At 44.3% G+C, this 18,668-nt stretch overlaps 2 protein-coding genes across 2 annotated transcripts; one reads left to right on the top strand and one right to left on the bottom strand.

Annotated features, from left to right (window-relative positions):
• Positions 1–992: 992 nt before the first annotated feature.
• Positions 993–12,901, bottom strand: SCPEP1 (serine carboxypeptidase 1). Its single transcript, XM_036394840.2, has 13 exons — positions 12,748–12,901; positions 11,668–11,813; positions 10,707–10,796; positions 9,855–10,010; positions 9,319–9,393; positions 9,043–9,115; positions 8,108–8,145; positions 7,776–7,904; positions 6,274–6,358; positions 5,394–5,507; positions 4,630–4,767; positions 3,160–3,323; positions 993–3,048 (listed from the first exon to the last, which is right to left on the bottom strand). Exons 1-13 carry the CDS (start codon positions 12,899–12,901, stop codon positions 2,983–2,985), a joined length of 1,428 nt encoding a protein of 475 aa, XP_036250733.2. The 3' UTR covers positions 993–2,982.
• COIL (coilin) lies at positions 12,900–18,668 on the top strand. The gene is made up of 7 exons (XM_036394459.2): positions 12,900–13,156; positions 14,090–15,260; positions 15,573–15,659; positions 16,209–16,256; positions 16,903–16,978; positions 17,716–17,804; positions 18,307–18,668. The coding sequence occupies exons 1-7, from the start codon at positions 12,900–12,902 to the stop codon at positions 18,400–18,402; spliced, it is 1,824 nt and encodes a 607-aa protein (XP_036250352.1). The 3' UTR covers positions 18,403–18,668.

Genomic DNA, 18,668 nt, shown 5'->3' with positions numbered 1-18,668 from the left:
CACCATCTTTTTTCATCACAAGCTGTCTCTGCCAACAGAAAAACCTGCTGAAGCTAAAACAAAGCAGGAAAAGGAACAGATGCCTCAAGCCCGTGAATGAGCACCAGCCCATGGCAAATGAATCAATGTTCCATTTGATAACAAGAGGTGAGAACAGCACTAAATGCTGCTTTCTGAAGAGATCACCTTCTCAGTTATTTTCCTCTCTCAGGCCCTACAGTATTTAGGATTAATGCAGAATGTTGTATATAACAGCACTGAGGACCAATCAAACTGCTGTCGTGGTCTAACTCCAAGCAGCAAACAAACACCACAGAGCTGCACACTTACTTTCCCCCTGAGACAGATGGGGGAAGAGACTGAAGGGTAAAAGTGAGAAAACTCATGTGTTGAAATAAGGACAGTTTGATGGGCAACAAGGAAATCAAAAGAAGGAGTTCATTCCCCATTCCCATGGGCAGGCAGGTGTGCAGCTGTCTCCAAGGAAGCAGGGCTCCAGCACATGCAGCAGTCGCTTGGAAAGACAAACAGCATCACCCCCAGTGTCCCCCCTTCCTTCTTCTCCCTCAGCTGAGCATGACACCCCTGGCCTGGGACACCCCTTGGGTCAGCTGTCCTGGCTGTGTCCCCTCCAACTCCTTGTGCTCCCAAAAGGCCCCTCACTGGTGGGGTCTGGTGAGGGCAGAAAAGGCCTTGTCAGAACTGCTCAGCCACAACTAGAACACAGCTGTGTTATCAACAATCTCCAGCACAAATCCAAAACATAGCCTATACTACCTACTAGGAAGAAAATTAACTCTATCCCAATCCAAACCAGCACATTACCCAGGCAAAAACATACTGATTTGCTAGGGAAATTATTTTAAAATATTCAAAGAATGCAGATATGCAAACTTACACACTGGTAGCAACCTCCTCTTGTTCACCTAAAAGCCAAAGCAGAAAATAATGTCCTTTTCAAGCAGTGAAATCAATGTGATGCTGAAGAGAGATGAATTAGACCTATTTATTGAAAAAAGTATTTCAAAAAACAAATCTGGATCTGCATTGCTAAAGGTCTCAAGAATACAAGGGAACATGAAAAAGGAAAGCAATTATTAGGTTCCAATAGTGCAGCTGCTGGGTGACTGCACGTGTGCTCACACAGCCTTGGGCGTGCCCTAGGGTTACTTTATGATGCTGAATTGTATCCCCATTTGTCTATTCAGCCCAGAAAACTTTTGCACCTTTAAAACTAGATCTGAGAGTGAAGTGAGGGGAGAAGGAGAAGCAGTGAAATGTCTGAGGTGGTTGTTTTCAAAACACAGACAGAGAGCTTCAGCATTTTTCTCTGCTGAACTGTGTTGTCTGCAGCACGGACAGCAGAAGGGAGCTCTCCTTTGCTTTTTAGTTACTTTTATTTTTTTAGCTAGCTGAGGCAGTGAAGTTCCCTGGACTGTGTGTTATTTTTTTTTCTTGGAACTGTTCAAATCTGCTCTGGACTGAAAACCCAGGAAACCCTGGGAGCTCACACCTGTGGCCCACCTGGGCCTGGGTTACAGCCTTTTCCAGCACCAGAGGGACTGATAAGAGACTGAGCAAGCCAAGCTATACCCCACGACAAGGACTTCCTGGATTTGCCATCTCTTCAGAACAGAGAGAGGTTTTATTGTTTAATATTACTCATTTTTTATGCTTGTGAATACTTTGCTTGTTAAATAAACAGTTTTTCCCCCACTCTTCTCCAACGAAATCTTTTCCCGAACCAGCAGAGGGAAGGGCTTGAATCTGCTTTCTAGAGGGACCCCTTTTGGAGTTTCCTCACAAATTTGCCCTAAACCAGGACAGTGCCTCAGTTCTTGCTAAGACAATGCTATCAGGTATTTCATGACAGTTTCAGTGGCTGGAGTGAGTTTCTGACAGCTGGAAGGAGCTGTTGTGTCTCCTATCAGACACCAATAAAAAACAACTACTTCATGTTCCATAGCAAAAGTCAAATGTCTGACCAGTCTCTTCTTGACTATGTATTAAAAAAAATGTTTCAAAATAATAGGTCTCTGCAAGACTTAAAAAATCTCCAAAAGACATGGATCAAGATTTTGTATATCCTTCTTTTAAACACTCCTATAATATTTCAGAACTATGCTGTTATTGCTCAAATAATGCTCCTTTCCTTCTGGCTAAACCCAGAAGGTTTTAAGAAGTTTCTGTCTGTCGGGACTCTTTGGTACAAGAGGGTATTAAAAGGCCTTCTGCTTCAGGATACAGAAAAGCAGGAATTCTTGCTGGATGTGCTTCAGGTGTTGAGGATAAAGGCAAAGTTTGAGCAGTAGGCATAAAGAAGAATGGAAACAAGAAACCAATGGTCAGATGAAAAGGGACAAATCCTCCTCTGTGGGATGTTTTTCTCTCTCCATAGCACAGGAAGTCTGAAGAATCCTGGATCCTAATTCAGGCACCTCAGCAAGATGAGATGGACTGTGATTCCTCTAGGGCAGGTCCTCTGTCCTGGCATTTCCATGGCTTCATCTTGAATCCAGCCAGGTGACTCAAGCCTGGGGACAAAGGAAGGAACATTCCACAGCCTCATGAAGCAGGTCAGCTCTCCCAGAGGAACACAAAGCAAATCAAGTCAAATCAGTTTTACTCTTGGTGTGCAAACAGACAAGGGAGCATTCAGGGAAGGGCAAGAGCACAAAATCCTTCCAAGGCAAAGGTTCAGGGCTTGTTCTTTATGACAGGGAACTTCCTCTGGAAGAGTCATTTATGAACAATGTTAAGGCAGCAAATCACAGCTTAAAAATTCAAAAGCAATAACTCATTCAAGAAAAAAAAACAAAAAAACAAAACATCTTTCCACAAGCACTTGTGCACAGTATCAGCAAGATGGGGGAGGCTGTGTGCCCAAACAGCCACTGTGCCTCCTTTGGCTTAGGATCCAGATTCACACTCCTCCAGAGCCCTGCTGCTGGACAGGAAGCCAGACCAGATGACCTCCCCTCCCTAGTGCTGCTGCTGAGTCACCATCCTGAGCATTTTGAGAGCCATCTCTCCTTGGTCAGCTGGTACCTAGCACAGAGAAAAGCACAGGATAAGCAGCTGCAATGAGGAAGGAAACAGCAGCTACACACACATCTTCAGCCTTCTTGCTGATTCCACCCCAAGGACTTTATTATTTACCATGTGCCCAGCCTTGAGAATCCAGAAGAAAGCAAAGTTCTTATAGGCCTTGTGGAAAGCAGCAGTCTCAGTGGATTCTGGAGACACATAGAGTGCCTTCCACCTTTTCTGGCTGAACTGCTCCAAATCAGGCCACTTCAGCTTCCGGATCCATGCCTCCTGGCCTGTTGGAAGTAACAGACAGCATTGATTACCAATACTTGGTTCCACAGCAGCTTGGGAGTCCAGTTCAGCTGGACACCCCCTGAACTGGATACCAGTACAGCAGAGTTAGCACAGAGTCTGTGTGTTCAGACTCTAAAACCAATTTTCTTATGCCTAGGAAAATTCAGGACAAACTGAAACAAACCAATGGAGAGGAGAAGGGAATAAGTAAACAGTGAAGGTGTGTATGAAATGGATTTAGGATTGTACAAGTTGAACATGTGCTTCTTGGAGGCTCTGCAGCCCTAGAAATTCCAACATATTTCACTTTGCACCTCAAACACCTTGAATGTCCTGCCATGGAGAGGGATCAGCCATACCAAGTCCCCCTTCTGGAAATCAGAAGGGGCACTGTTTCTCTGTTTGTTGGACACATTGAGAGGAGACTGAAAAGGCTTTCTGTTTCAGGTGCTGCTAGAGAAGGTGGAGGTCAAGACAGCAACAAGATCAATTCTAGGACTCCAAGGGGTTCAAAACTTTAGCCTACCTGTGAACTAGGAAGAATTTACATGTTAACTACAGCTCAATTTTAGATGAAAATGTGATAAACTGGAGCATCACTAACTGCTAATCTGTTTTGACAGCCTAAATACCATGCTTCCTGGATTTATTGATTGCTGTGCTGTTCATGAAGGCCATCTGAATATCTAAGTGGACAGGGACATACAAGGAGTAAAGCCTTTCACAGCATAGGAGGGTGTTTGTGGAGTCTGTGACTGCAGATTCTTTAACTCAGTGAGAAAAAACCAGCAGAAGGGAGCACAGCAGCCTTGTGAGGCATTTCAGCAGCACTTGGCCTGGGTCCCAAACTGCCCCTGGACCAAAGCAGCATCTTGCAAGCAGCAAACAAAGCCCAAGGTGTGCAGGAGCCTACACTGAGAGCAGGTGTGATCACCCTTCCACTGCACCCTCCCTCATTAATTACCAGCATTCTTTGCCTATGAATGAGCATACACACATACACATCTATGTGCTTATTCAGGAGGATTAAGTGAATTATTAGCTTCACTGAAACAAACAAACAATTACTGATGTGGCAGATCCATTTCTCAACAATATAATGGAGGTAAAGGATTTGCCTCTCTCAGAGGGATATAAACAAAATATCCTAAGTGCTGCTCATTTATGACTGTAGTATTTAAACACTGCTAGTTAGGTAAGAGGTTTGCACAGGAGATTGGAGAAATCTGGGTACCAATATACTGACAGCTCCACATTCTACTCATCACATGTTCTGTTTCCACCCCCAGTGAAAAGGTTCCTCACCCATGGTGTCAACAATGAGGTCCAGCTGTCCATTATAGACTGTAACACTGATATTGGCTGCCAAAAGCTGATCAACAATATCGATGACAGGTTTCATGAAGTCCTCAGCCATGTTCTCAAAGACCTGTTTGGACTGACCTGGTTGGAACCAGAAAGACAAATTTTAAGTGATGAAGGATGTATCCCCAAGCTGGGACAGAAGCAGGGGTTAAAGGCTTTAAAATGAAGTTCACAGCTGCACAAAAAACAATCCTAGCCAAAAGTGGCAGTGATTTATCAGTCTGAGGAGCAGGAGGAGCAGACAGCAGCTGTGCTCCCACTGGAGCTCACAGACAGTGCTGTAATTTCTGGCTCCTATTTACACACACAGAGTGCTGACATCAGCCTTTTAAGCCTGTTTTACACCCCCTCCTCCATAAGATGCATCATTATATGATACCAGACTTCTGGCACAGAAAAACTGACAGGAGTTTCAGCAAGACTGCATGAGAGACAGAAACCAGTTCCTGAAATACAGAGGATCTTCCTCCCTCCCCCTGTATTTTTAGTTACTTGGCTAAGGATAGATACGAGCAGCAGAATCAGAACCACATCTGCTCCCACAGGCCTGCCCCACAACATCTCCATTTCTGAGAAGAAATCCCCTCCTTAGCCCCATGGACAATGACAACTGAATGTGACCAGCTGACAGAGTATTCTCCTACAGGATGCAATACTGTAAAACAGTGGTAATGAACTCATCAGGTGAGCAGACAGGAAAGTACCTCCCCACTTCACACAGTCAGGAATGATCATCAGCTTCTTTCTGATGGGCCCATTCATCAGCTCATCGAGGCTGCTCTGATGCATTTTTCTGACATGGCGCTGGTAAAGCCGCACTGAAAAAAGGCGAACAGGCTTTGATCAGTGGCACACTGAACACACCATCCTGCACAGATAACAATCTTCAGTGTCAATCATGGCCAACAAACCCTTTTCTAATGAAATTGCAGCACCACAGAGAGAGATTTGCTTACTTTTACTAGAAACTACTGAAGTCAAGCCTTATTTAGGACAGGATGATACAGGAAGAACCCATCCATTCCTACTTTTAGCTAAGACTGCACTTTTTCTGGGCATCAGCTTCTGCTTTAACCACTTGGCTCTTCTCAACAGACCAATTATTTTTGAGCTGCAATATTTTACTTTCAGGAGTTTATTTCACCTTCCCTTATGAAGCCAACAGAAAAAGAGTTTGAAAGAAGTTCTACACGTGTGTTTTTCACATTGATGCACAAAATTCACAGAGCAAGAATTTAATCTGACTGTTTCTACTGATGAGACACTTTGGTGTCCTGTCTTAAAGACAGAAATGAAAGACAGTAAGAGGAAGTAAGTTAAAAGGTCACGAAACAATGTTGCAATTATACTGACTGCTTCCTTGCTGTAATTTGTGCAGGATGTATAGGTGGAGGTGTCATCTATAGGGTTGTTCCACATTCCTATCTGTCCCTACTTATGCAACAGCAAACAAGTTCTGCTCGAGAGAATATCAACATCCATTTTAAGGATGTGCTACACTGAGACTCTTTCCACTGTCAGAGCTGAAAGTATGTGAATGGAAACACAGGGCCTCAGAAGTTCAAGTATTTAAATACAACTTACTGAGATGGAGATTTTGTTGTTCATCTGATTTCACTTCTGGAACCTCCTTAGTCAAGATGTTATAAAAGTTCACATTGTCTGTGTTCTGAAAACACAAGATAATTTCAGTAACCTAATAAAAACATTTCTCAGAGACATAGAACAGCCTTTCCTGAAAAGAAAAAAAAAAGTAAATCCTAAATAAAGGACCCTGTGACCTGTCACTTTACCTGCACACCAGGAAGATACTTGTGGAAAAACTTCAGTTCTACATTTGCTTTGAGAAATGGGAAAGAGATTCCTCAAGCCTGTGTTGTTCACACATGGGTTGTGCCAGAGATGCTATTTACCCTCTGAAGCAGATGTGAAGCTACAGGAAGTCTTACCCTGCATTACTCATGGCACAGAGCTGCAATGCCAGATGATGCTTTTAGACAGCCCCTTCTGCCAGGTCTGGTGTGGTGCTGCTCTTGCTCAACATCCTTCCAACCTACAATCCTCCAAAATCTAAAAGCTTCCTCGAACATGTGATGCTGGGTATGAGCCACCCCTGTTCTGGAGCTGCTGACAGCTGGATGTGCCCAGGCACTGCAGACTGGCAGCTCTGATGCAGCTGACAGAGGCTGCCTGCACCCACGGACAAACGTGAGCCATTAGAGAAGTTACTCCAGATTCTTGAAGACCTGCTTCACTTGATTTTTAAGTTTTTAAAGTTCTGATGCTTAGGTCAGAAATCAGCTCACAACAACTGCACAAGAACTGCAGTGCCTTCACCTGCCAGCACCATCACAACTGAGAGGGGAAGCCAAGTAGATTTGAAAAGTAAAACAGGAACCAAAAGTTCATTCTGAACAGCAAGAAGTGAAACCAACTATATGCAAGGCACTGTCAGTTATGAATCACAGAAAAGAAAAAAACAAACCAAAAAACCAAAAAGTGGCTCCAGATTAGCCTTTCTGTCCAAGGAAGCCAGAGCCTCACATCTCATTCTTTAGTACATGTAGCATAGAATGAGATTTTGGAGCAACCTTTTAAGGAGAAACCAAAGCAAAACTTTACCAGTCTTTTATGCGGGAACTTTCTAAGTACAAGATGCAGTGACCCACAGTAACAGACCATAACTTGAGATTCCTTTCCATCCTGTCCACCTATTGTAGTTCTTCAAATAGAGATGTGTGCTTAACTTCAAGTTTGTGTCTTGGTGGATGCAGGTTTCAATATTCAAAGCTTTCCAGGAGATATAGTTTATTTAAATGGAATCAAGAAGACTAGTTGTATGCTGAAACCCCAGTGCAATTCTGGAATACTACAAGGGCTGTCCTGCCCACGTTCTCTGTCACTCTCCAAGCAGGGCATAGCAAACACTCCTTTGTATCAGCACTGTGATACAACAAATCCTGGCAAAAATGACTGGGCAGAGGGTTGAAGAATTCATGCCAGCTCAGCACTCATAGAAAGGATAACTGGAAATCATGTGCCTCCCCAGGCAGCAGTTAGTTCTTAATGTTAATCAAAGATCTCACCTCTTCAATGACACCTTCAGCCTTGCCCCAGAGCTCAGTAGCCAGCCCATATTGATTTTTATTTATTGCATCCATTATTTCTTTGGCAACAGCAGTCACCTCTGCTAGACCATTATCATCAAGGAGAGACTGGAAGACAAACACAAAGAAGGAGAGCTTCAATTACAACCCCACATCCACTTATTGCTAACAGCCTCCATGCTTTCAAGGTTTTATTCAGGCCAAGAGGTAATCTTAAAATTCAACATCCAATCTTAAAATTCAACATCCATTTGTACTGTATGGCAGCACAAGGGATCAGGTGAGCACCAAGAGTTTAAGAAGGTACTTACAGTGCTGTAAAGGTAGGGCCCCCAGGACAGCACAGAGTCTAAACAAACAGAACAGATTTCAAACATCAAACTGACAATCAATCATAGATGTAAGATTTAACTTCTCCTTCACTGGGGCAACAATATTTATGAGGAAAATAAATGGAGATTAATTAATCAGTAAAAATGAATCAGTAAGCTCTGTTTAACCCTAAGGTTATGTACCACAGAGCAGGTTCTTTAAAATCCTGCAACATCATTAACCCCCTATGAGTTAACCAGTGAAATTTATTTAAAGCAACCAACACGTTTCTACCAAAATGTTCCCCCCTCCAGCACTGCAGCACATTGCCAGAGGTCTAACAAGAGGATGGGAATTATCTAAACTGATCTGTTTGAAAAGTCACAAGGGAAAAACTGAGTTATAAACCAAATCTGTTTTATAACAACTTTGCTTGTAAATTCTGAAGGATCAGCTGATGGCAGACGGATAAGAGTTTGCTTGGTGCTGTTCTGTGCTGCAGAGAATCTGTGAAGCCTGCCCCTGCCTACAGCACTGAAGGACCAAGAGCCCTTTAATTTGCTTTTTATCCTCCACCAGACACAAATCTCACTTGCAGCCTTGTGAATCACTTGGTGGTCACATTTCAGCACAGGACTCTTACAAAGCACCTCAGAGGCTGTGGAGATCTGTAGGGACATTTTACCATCCCTCCACTTCAGACACAAGTGTGCTCCTCGCTGATCTTGCTCTCTGACTTTTCCTAGTCTAGATACATTCTAAAGAGAGATTCTTCAGTCACAAGAAGACTTGCAAGGCTGCAGTATTTATTTTTGATTTACCAGACTCACTGGAGAGTTAATTCACTTAATTCAGGCACTCATGCAATGATTCCAACACCCAACAAAAACAAAACAACAACAAATCATCCACAGTTTGAGGAATTTAAACATACCCAAAGGAGAAATCCATGAGTCTCCAAGAGCAGTTCCCATAAAATTGCACTTTATGGTCCCTTTTTGAACAGCCTTCGTTAATAAGAGGAAAAACAAAACAAAACACCAAGAATTGAATTTTAGCTATTCATGACTCTAGAATTAGTTTTCATTAAGTGAAAAAAGTAAGTAGCTCTGTGAATTAGGCAATAGGGACAGTGTATTCCAGAAAATAAAAGTACTTGTAGAACCCCCGTTTTGAAGTGAAAAGTGAACTGTATCCTCCAAGTACTTACCTTGTGCAGCTCTAAAGCAACCCCAGCAGCCATTTTACCTCCATAAGATTCAGAAAATATGTAGAATGGGATGGTCTGGGGAGAGAAAAACCACACAAGAAACTCATTGCATGGAGGGCAGAAGATGTCTCCAACCATCTCCCACATCCCACAGGACCCAGGCACTGGCTGTTCACCTCTCATCATCAAACATTTAATGTTTTTCTTATTTTAAGCTGTACATTAGGTTTCCATAACATCCTGGTGGTTTGCTGGGGTTGGTTCTGAAGCATTTTGGAACTGTAAGTAGCTGTGATCCTATATATGCTGCTCAGATCACTCAACAGACAATGATCCACCCCAATGCTTATCTAACTAACCCCAAAATCAAGATCCAACTCTGACATGTGGAAAATAAGAGACAGCAGTTTTACCTGCACCACACACTACCTAGCAGCAAAACACTGCTTATGTGGAAGTCTGTTCCCTAATTCTTTTTGCATTATATTGAAAAGCAGAGAAAAACACAACAATAAACAAGAATTCAATTCACTTACCTGGAATTCTGTTCTACACTTGAAGAATTCTCCAAGAAAAACCATCATATCAGAAACTACTGTGGTAAGGTTTTGGGCAAACAAGCTACAATCATCCACATAACTGAATCCAGTGCCCACAGGATTATCCACAAACAAGACACTGGCTGCCTGCAACTGTAGAAGCAGAAAGAAGGTTTGTATAAACCTCAGTTCAGCACCAGCAAAAAAACTTAGTTTTGATGGCACAAATGATTAACTGAGCCAGCAAATCCCTGGACCTGAAAAAACTTGCAGAAAAATTAGGTGCAACATAAAGTCCTTCAATTTGCCCAATTTGTAATGAGAAATACACCCAAAAACTCCCAGTGATCCAGAGGCAGGTCACCTAGGGGAACTCCAGAGTACTTCAGACTATTACTAACTCAGAGCACAAATATATTGCTCTAATTAAACTTCCACCTTCACAGGCAGCTGTAATTTGTTTTCTCTTGAAGGACATACTGGACCTGTAATTATAAGCCATAGGTTTTACACTGCCAGCCACCCAGAAAAAGCTCTGTGACTGCACACAATGAAGCTGTGATCTGAAAGAACACTTTCTACAATTTCCCTCCTCTCTACTTCCCAGACATCTGCATTTCACAGTTCCATGGAATACTTCATTAAATTAAATTAATGTCTACCCCTCAGTTCTAAACAAGGCTATTCCTATGAGCTAATTTAATAACCACAATATTTTAACTTGAAATAGTATAGTTCTACTGAACTTTAAATGAAAAATTGTTCTGTGGTTTTTTGTGTAGCGATCATCTGCTTATATAAGCAAACAAACATTTGTAATTAGTAGTTAGAAGCTGAACTCTACTGTACCCAGGTTGTGTTTCTTGGTTTCATTTCTTTGTCTAATGGACCAATCTCTTCAAAGTTCCCATACCCACAGCCTGAAGATCCTGGACCTCCCTGCAGGGAAATATCAAATGACACAGACGTTAAAAGGCAGCATGGCATAGATATGACAGATGGAAGAAAAATACAAGCCAGCCAGACAGATTGTAAATTTTTAGAAATAGCTTTTTCACTACAAGTTAATTTGCAGAGCAGGCTCTGTTCCTAATGGTCTTGGGCTATGCACACACACACCATCTCTGAAAGCAAGAATTCAACAGAGAAGCAGTCACCCACTTGAGAGAGCTTCTGGTGAGCTGCCTGGTGAGCTATGTGAGCACAGTTTGAAAACCTTATTCCCCAAATATGGAGTGCAAAAGTCAACTATCCGCTAACTGGAGCTTTGCAAGTCATTAGCTTAATCAGCATGTATACAGCTTGTGGGTTTCACACTGATTAAATAACCCAGAAAGAATTAAAACAAGTCCTCAAGTGATTCTATTCAGCATTAACTTCTGAAATGTACTGTGGACGACACACCACCACTTTTATCAAATTGGGATTGTTTTCATTTAGAAATCATCCTCAATCTCTGATTATTTTATTTACTCTCTCTCCCTGAACATTGTCTAGACGTCAGACTTTCCAGGAAAGGAGCGGTGAAATTACAATGCACAAAAATCACTACTGTTGCATAAGAGATAAGAACAACCTCTGTTATTGCAATCAAACTTGATGGAAGGCAGGCACTTGAGGACACCCCACAACTGCAGAATGAAATCACCCTTATTTTTCCCCAACCCCAACTCCTCATTCACAAGGCAAGGCATTTAGAACCAGGCAGTTTTGAATTCTGTTTCTGTAGAACTGCACAATATCCGATATCAGACTGAACCAGGCAGAGATGGAAAGAATTATTGCTTAGGTGTCTCTCACCAAACCTTACCTGAAGCCACAAGACAAGAGGCAACTCTGTGAAGTCTTTGGTTGGGTTGTCTGCATAGTAGAGCCACCAGAACATGTGGGCCTTGCTCCGAACCTCCACATATCCCCACACCTCTTTGGACTCCTGGGGCTGCCTCAGAACTACACCTTGAGGGGAATAACAATAACAATCAGCTAGGTAACAAGGCTCAGCTTTGGACTTTCCGCCAGAATTGCTCCAAAACATTACATTTCAATCTTGGGTGTGATAATTAGAAGTGCTACTACTATGAAAAGAAATTACCATAAGGAACCTGCCTATACCTACACCCCCACCCACAGCTGAGTTATTGTCAATGAATGAAGTGTGTAATTAAGTGCTGCCTTATCAGAACCTGGCATTAGAGCTGCCGCCGGAATAACAGCCCCATCGCTGGAATAATTTGTTCTTGAAGTGTTTTCAAGGCCTGGGCTGAAAGCACAGCCCCAGTGTAATAACTCCCATAACCAGCTGCAATGTCGACAAGGATCACAGAACATTGTGAGTTGAAATGGACCTAAAATGACCGATCCAACCGTTTAGTGAATCGGGCGAATCGGTTCGGCCCGGGCGGAGATCGAACCCGCAGCCTTTGAGTTATTGGCGCCATGACCCGAGCATCCCAGCACTGTGAGCCGGGGGTTGCGGGGACCGCTCCGCTTCAGTCCCCAGGGAGAGCAGATGCAGACACACAGAGGGTCACTTCTAAAGGAGTCCAAAATATAATTTAAGTCAGTAAAGTCTGGTCACCTAATGCAGTTAGTCTACTGTCGATCTCGGACACGGAACTGACCTTTGACACTCCATCCGCTAATTTCAGGGATCAGGGCAGAAGGCAGCAGCGCACTGGAGCGGGAGCAATAAGGCTTTTCCAAGCCACGGTGGACAGGCTTCGCTGCTCCCCCGGGACTGCCGCTACCCTCTCCGTCCCTCCCGACCGCCACCCCAGCAAGAGGAATTTCGCGCGGCTCAGCCCAGGCCCTGCCCTGCAGCAGCGGGACACAGGAGCGCTTTGCCCGGAGGCCCCGGCCCCGCTTCCGTCCCGCCCAGCCCGGCCCGTACCTGCCGCCAGCAGCAGCACGGAGAGCGCGGTCACGGCCCGGAGCAGCCCCATCGCTCCCTCAGCTCCCGCGGTCACGGGACCGGCCGGCCCGGCCCGCCCTGAGGCACCGCCCCCCGCGCCCGCCTCCTCCGCCCCTTCCTCCTCCTCCTCCATGATGGCGGCTGGCGGCGGCGGCGGCCCGGTGCGGCTGCGGCTGGTGTTCGACCACCCTCCGCCGGCCAGCCCGGGCTGCGCGCTGTGCTGGCTGCTGCTGGAGCCGGGCCAGGCGCGGCTCGTCACCGACCTGCTCAGCCTCATCCGCCATCGCTTCGGCTTCAGCCGCCGCGCCCGCCTCAGCCTCTTCCTCGAGGGGGCGCTGCTGCCGCCCGCCGAGAGCGCGCGCCTTGTGCGGGACAACGACTCGCTGCGGTACGGACCGGGACAGAGGGACCGTGACAGCGGGATGGGAACGGGGACAGCGGGATGGGGACAGCGGGATGGGGACAGCGGGATGGGAACCGGGACAGCGGGATGGGGACAGCGGGACCGGGACAGGGGGACCGGGACCGGCACAGCGGGATGGGGATCGGGACAGCGGGATCGGGACAGCGGGATCGGGACAGCGGGATTGGGACAGCGGGATCCGGACCGGGACCAGGATAGGGACAGTGGGAGCGGTATAGGGACAGCGGGATCCGGACCGGGACAGCGGGCTCGGGGGTCAGTCACACGCACACCATCAGTGTCCATCAGTAGCTAAAGGCGGTGCCAAGGCGGGACCAGGTTCTGCCCGGTGGTGCCGAGCCGTGGGACAAAAGGCAGCGGGCAGGAACTGATGCCCAGGAAATTCCACCTGACCATGAGGTGCAGGGCCCGCACGCTGGGACAGAGAGCATGTGGAGTTTCCCTCACTGGGGATATTCCAGTGTTCCACTGGACACAACCCTGTGCCCTGTGCTCTGGGATGACCCTGCTTAGGCAGCGAGGTGGGACCAGATGACCCCACTGTGGTCCCTTCCTGACCAGTCCTGGGATTCTGTGAAGCTCCACGTGGTTTTGGTGGGATGGGGATGGGGCTTCCCTGGGGTCTGAGCTGTTCCTTCCTGGGCAGTGGAGCGGGAGCCGGGTGCCCACAGGCACTGAGTGCCAGCACCTGAGACACCCCAGCATGTCCAAAAGGATGGAGGGAGCCAAGCCATTGGAAATGTTCCCGAAGATGGAAGGAGAGCAGGGGAAGGTTATGGACTGTCCAGGGAAGAGCTGGAGCATCTTCACACTAGGGGAACTTGCCTAAGCTGCTCACATGTGGGGGAAAGTGTTCATTCTGCTGAACGGTTGGTTTTGTTTGTTTGTTTTTAACAGAGTAAAATTGGAAGAGATAGTTGCAGATGATTATGAAGAGATAGATGATGGCTTTATTTACACAACAAAAGAAGACAAAAAAAGGCACAGACACAAGGAGGATGAGGAAGAATTGTCTAGGAATGAAGGCAAACATAAAAGGAAAAAGAAAAAGGAGAAGCATAACCTTGAGTATTCCTCCTGTAGGGAAGAGACCTCTGTAGATACTTGGAACTCTCAGAAAAGGTATACAAAAAGAAAAAGAAAGGAAGAAGTTAGGGGAAGAAATAAACTCGCAGAAGGTAAGGAAGAGAGCTCTACTTCCCATTCTAAAAAGATGAAAAAAACAGAGAGGGAGAAGCAGTTGGCAACAAAAAAGAAGGATGAAAAGCAGACAAAGGTTGCTGCAGCAAAGATGGCTTTAGAAGGGGCAAATGAGAGCTTTTCTCTAAATTCTGGTAAAAATAGCACCAAAAAGATCACAACACAGTCCAGGAAAAAGAGGGTGGGAACTTCAGATTCCTCCAGCACATCGTCTGACAGTGACAGCAGTGAATTAAATGTGAAGGAAAATAAATCTTCCCATAAACCTGTAGTGGTGACACTTCCCAAAGACAAATCCCAAGCTGCTTCAGAATCTGATGTGAAAACTGATAAAGTGACTGTTAAGTCTAACACTGAAAAGACTAAGACTGCAATTAGTAAAAATGCTAAAAAATCCCTGTCTTCTAGTTCAGATTCTGACTCGAGTACAGACGATGAGAAGGTGACACCAGCACAAGACAGCACTGCAAAGGAAAAATCAGTGCCAAACCACGTGGTGGCTGTAAAAGCCAGCACCAAGGCTCCCAAAGCACAGAGCTCCTCTTCAGACTCTGATAGTTCAGATTCAGAAACACTGGTCATTAAAAAATCTGCAGCAGGTGCTGGACTGGGTAATTCCATAGTAAGGAACTGCATTAGACAGTTGCCAGCCAGTGTCCAAGGATCCTTTGCCAGCCCGAGCCGTGGAAGGGGGCGTGGAACAGGAGAGGATAACTTCTGGAGAGGCCCTAGGGGCCGTGGGTTTCGTGGGATGATGAGGGGCCATGGGAGAGGAGCAAACCCTGGCTTCTTCTATAACTACAGCAGTGAAGGCCAGAAACAGAGGCAGTTAAATGAAGCTGCGACAAACACTTCTGTCCTTGTCCAGGTGAGTGGCTGACACAGGCAGAGGTCACCTTTCTTTGGCAGCTTGGACTGTACAAAGAACCTACTGGATGAGAGTAATTCATAATAGCAGAAATAGATTAGTGGGATAAAGGCTGATCTTTTATTTACTGCAATTCCATTTGTCAGCCTGAAGATGTGTTTGTGAAACAATAAAGTGATTGTATTCTATATCTAAAAACAAAACATGTACCTTGCTCTTCTCAGTGATTCTTGCAATCCAAACAGCATGAACATTGTCTTCTGTTTTCACTGATACAGGAATTTAATCAGTGGGTTACTCTTTGTTTCACAGAATCCTGTGGAGTTTCCCAAGAGAGACTATAGTGTGTTACCTCTTCTAGCTGCTCCACCCCAAGTGGGAGAAAGAATTGCCTTTAAGGTAAACTCTGGAAAGGATGAATGTTAGTAGGTTTAAATCGCTTCATTTGGGCCACTCTTAAGTTTCTGACCTAACAGTTTCTCTAAAAAATTAACTTGTTGTAAAGCCTGGCTTTGATTTTTGACAAAGTTTGGAGCAAATACAGAAGTTAAGTGCATTTCTTTAGACTTTCTGTATTTGTAGAACACAAGAAATGCTGTCTCTGCTGTCATTGTAGTGTAATTTTCCATGTAAATGTTATTGCAAATCTTACCATACAAATAATTACACTGCACTGCAAAATAAAAAAGTAAATGAAAATTAAATCTCTGCAGCTGAGGAGACTGGGATCCATCTCCCTGATCTCCTCACACAGCCTGACCTGAACATAAATCCTTTGGAGCAGCAAGTCCTGGAAGTCTACCTGGGACCATGACTGGCTCTGGGTTCCAGGAGTAGGAGACTTGGCTCTTGCACTTTTCTATTGCTGAGGAAACTGTGTCTGGATGTAGGTGGAATCATCAAAGATTGGGAAAAGTTACAATTTGTTACTTGTATTTCTTTCAACAGCGCCTGGAACTAAATGAAAATTACAGTCCTGAAATTTCAGACTATAAGGTACTGGTTTTCTTTCCTCCCTTCATTCACAGAACTATGATAGGTGAGGTATGGCTTAAATATTTTGATGCTGTGCAGTGTTTTTCCTTGCATCCAGTTCACTCCAAAGGCTATTCCTGGTGCAGCAGTAAAAATCAAAACTCTAGAAGCCAAAACTAATTCAAAATTTTAGAAGTGTAGCTGTTATTAAAAAAAAAAAAAAAAAAACCAAACAAAAACCAAACAACCACCAACTACAAGGATTATTAATAACCATTAATATTTTAGAGATGACAAAAAATGCAGACCCTCAAGTAGAAAAATGTAGCTGTATTTGAGTCTAGTGCTATTTGAAGTTAGGGCAAGTTCTTAAAACTCTTGCAAGTAAAATTTTGTTGCTACTTCAAATAACTTGGTTTCTGGGTAAGTACTGATTTAAACTGCAAAGTTAGTGACAATGAGTAACTTTGGTTTATTGATGCCAGTAGTTACAGATTGCTCAACATTAATTCTTTGCAGATTTTATACATGGAGACTAGAAAATGTGATAGCCAAATACACTTATTTCCTCTGGCAGCAATCAAGTAGTGCACTGGTTGTAAATATGGAAGAGTTATCCAGTGCTCAAGTGTGTCTTACCTGATTCCTTTCTTGTTGCTTTGTGAAGGAGGCAAAAATAATCAGTTGGAATGATGAAAAAAAGGAGATTGAACTGGAGATCCTTTCAACATCAGCAGGACAATGTACGTACCTAGGGACACCAAGGGCTTGTTGTCATGTGCTGTCACCTGGAAAACCAGAAGTCTAAGGAACACTTAATCTTTCAGGAGTATTCCAAATTTCATTGGGATCGTTCTCAACACACCCCTCCCCTCCTCATTCCTTCCCCAAAACGTATATTTACATTGAGAAGCTCTAACCCTTGCTAGTTGAGCTGAAAGATGCTCATGGGTATTTACAAAATAATTTTTTTCAGTCAGTTTGAGTGGTCAGTAACTCACCTCTACTGTGGTTTCATTTTCTGAAAGAAATTATTTTAGAAAGGAAGAAAATACATTATTATTTTAGAGAGAAAGTGTGAGATCATAATGTTGTATCTTCAGTGGGTGTGGAAGTGAGTCCCTGTAATGACAAGGTGCAGTTCCTAAGACCTGAAATGATTAATGTTTCTCAAACTGTGTATCCTGCAGTTGCCATGTAAGCCAGAATTAATGAATTGTCATATGAGCATTTTTGTCAAATTTCAGCAACATATATTTGTTGACTTTCTTGTGTGAGTAGTCAGATAATTACCTTAATTTTGGTGTGTAGTACTCAATTTTTCCTCGAGATTTTTGGTTACAATTATGAACCCGGACACTGAGCACAAAAACACCCCAAAACAAATCCCAAAACCAAACTGATTTTCATCGGCTTTTGTGGTAGACATTTAAAATTCCTTTGGTTTGTAGCTGGTTGAGCTGTTTGTTTGGTTTTCCAGTTGCTAAGGAGCCAGGGAAGTTCGACCTGGTGTACCAGTCTGCAGATGGAGTGGAGCTGATCGAGTACGCCGTGCCTCAGGACACCAAGGTATGTGGGGCCTGCTCTGAGTCCTGCCACCAGCTCTGCAGGGCTGGCACCTGCCCTGCTTCCTGCCTTTCCTCACCTCAGGGACATTCCCTTTGTAATCATGCATCTGATTTCAATCAATGGAAGCAAAACCAATTGTTTCTTTCTAGCAAGAACATGCGTGTTTACATCATAATTATCAGTTCTTGTGTGGTACTCAGTTAACTGGGGTCACAGCCACTCATCTAAGTTCTTGTTTTGGCTAATAAACAACATCATGTCTCATAGAGATCCTTTCTCACCAGCTTTTCCTTTCATCACTGTTGTTCTCACCTGCACCTTTCCTTACCCAGGACATCAGGCAGGTTGAGGTTCACCAGTGGGATCAGTGACTCACAGGAGGGGCTGTGACCTCGGTTCAGTGGTTCTGTTGTTCAGGTCTAGGCAAAAGCATAACAGCACAGAAATTGTGCCTGCTGGTGCTGCTGGCACCTGCCAAGTGCTGCCTGTGGTTTGTTTTCAGATAACTGAAAGCTGGGATGCACTGATAGAGCCAAGACTGATTGTGGAGCCTCCAGTTAATGGATCCAGCCTTGAAAATGGAACATCTAGGATGTGAAAAGATGTGAACAATTGTACAGATCTGTTCTGTGAAATGCTGCCTTCTGGTTCTGAGGGTGGTAGGTGCACTGCTGGATGTTACTGTCTTAAAAAGAAGTAGGCCAAAAGAAAAACAGTTTTTTCCCTTAGGCTATGTTTTTATGTAATACATGAAAACTTTGTTTATTACAGGAAGTCTAATATTGTTCTGTTGGGTTTGAATATTTATATCCTACTGTAGCAAGCTGCAGAACTGGAATGGTTTGATTAAAAGATAAAACACAA

This window comes from Molothrus ater, chromosome 19 (genome assembly GCF_012460135.2).
Source record: "Molothrus ater isolate BHLD 08-10-18 breed brown headed cowbird chromosome 19, BPBGC_Mater_1.1, whole genome shotgun sequence".
Classification (NCBI taxonomy): Eukaryota; Metazoa; Chordata; class Aves; order Passeriformes; family Icteridae; genus Molothrus; species Molothrus ater.
Note: the sequence above shows the minus strand (reverse complement) of the source record. Positions and strands in the feature narration are given on the sequence as shown.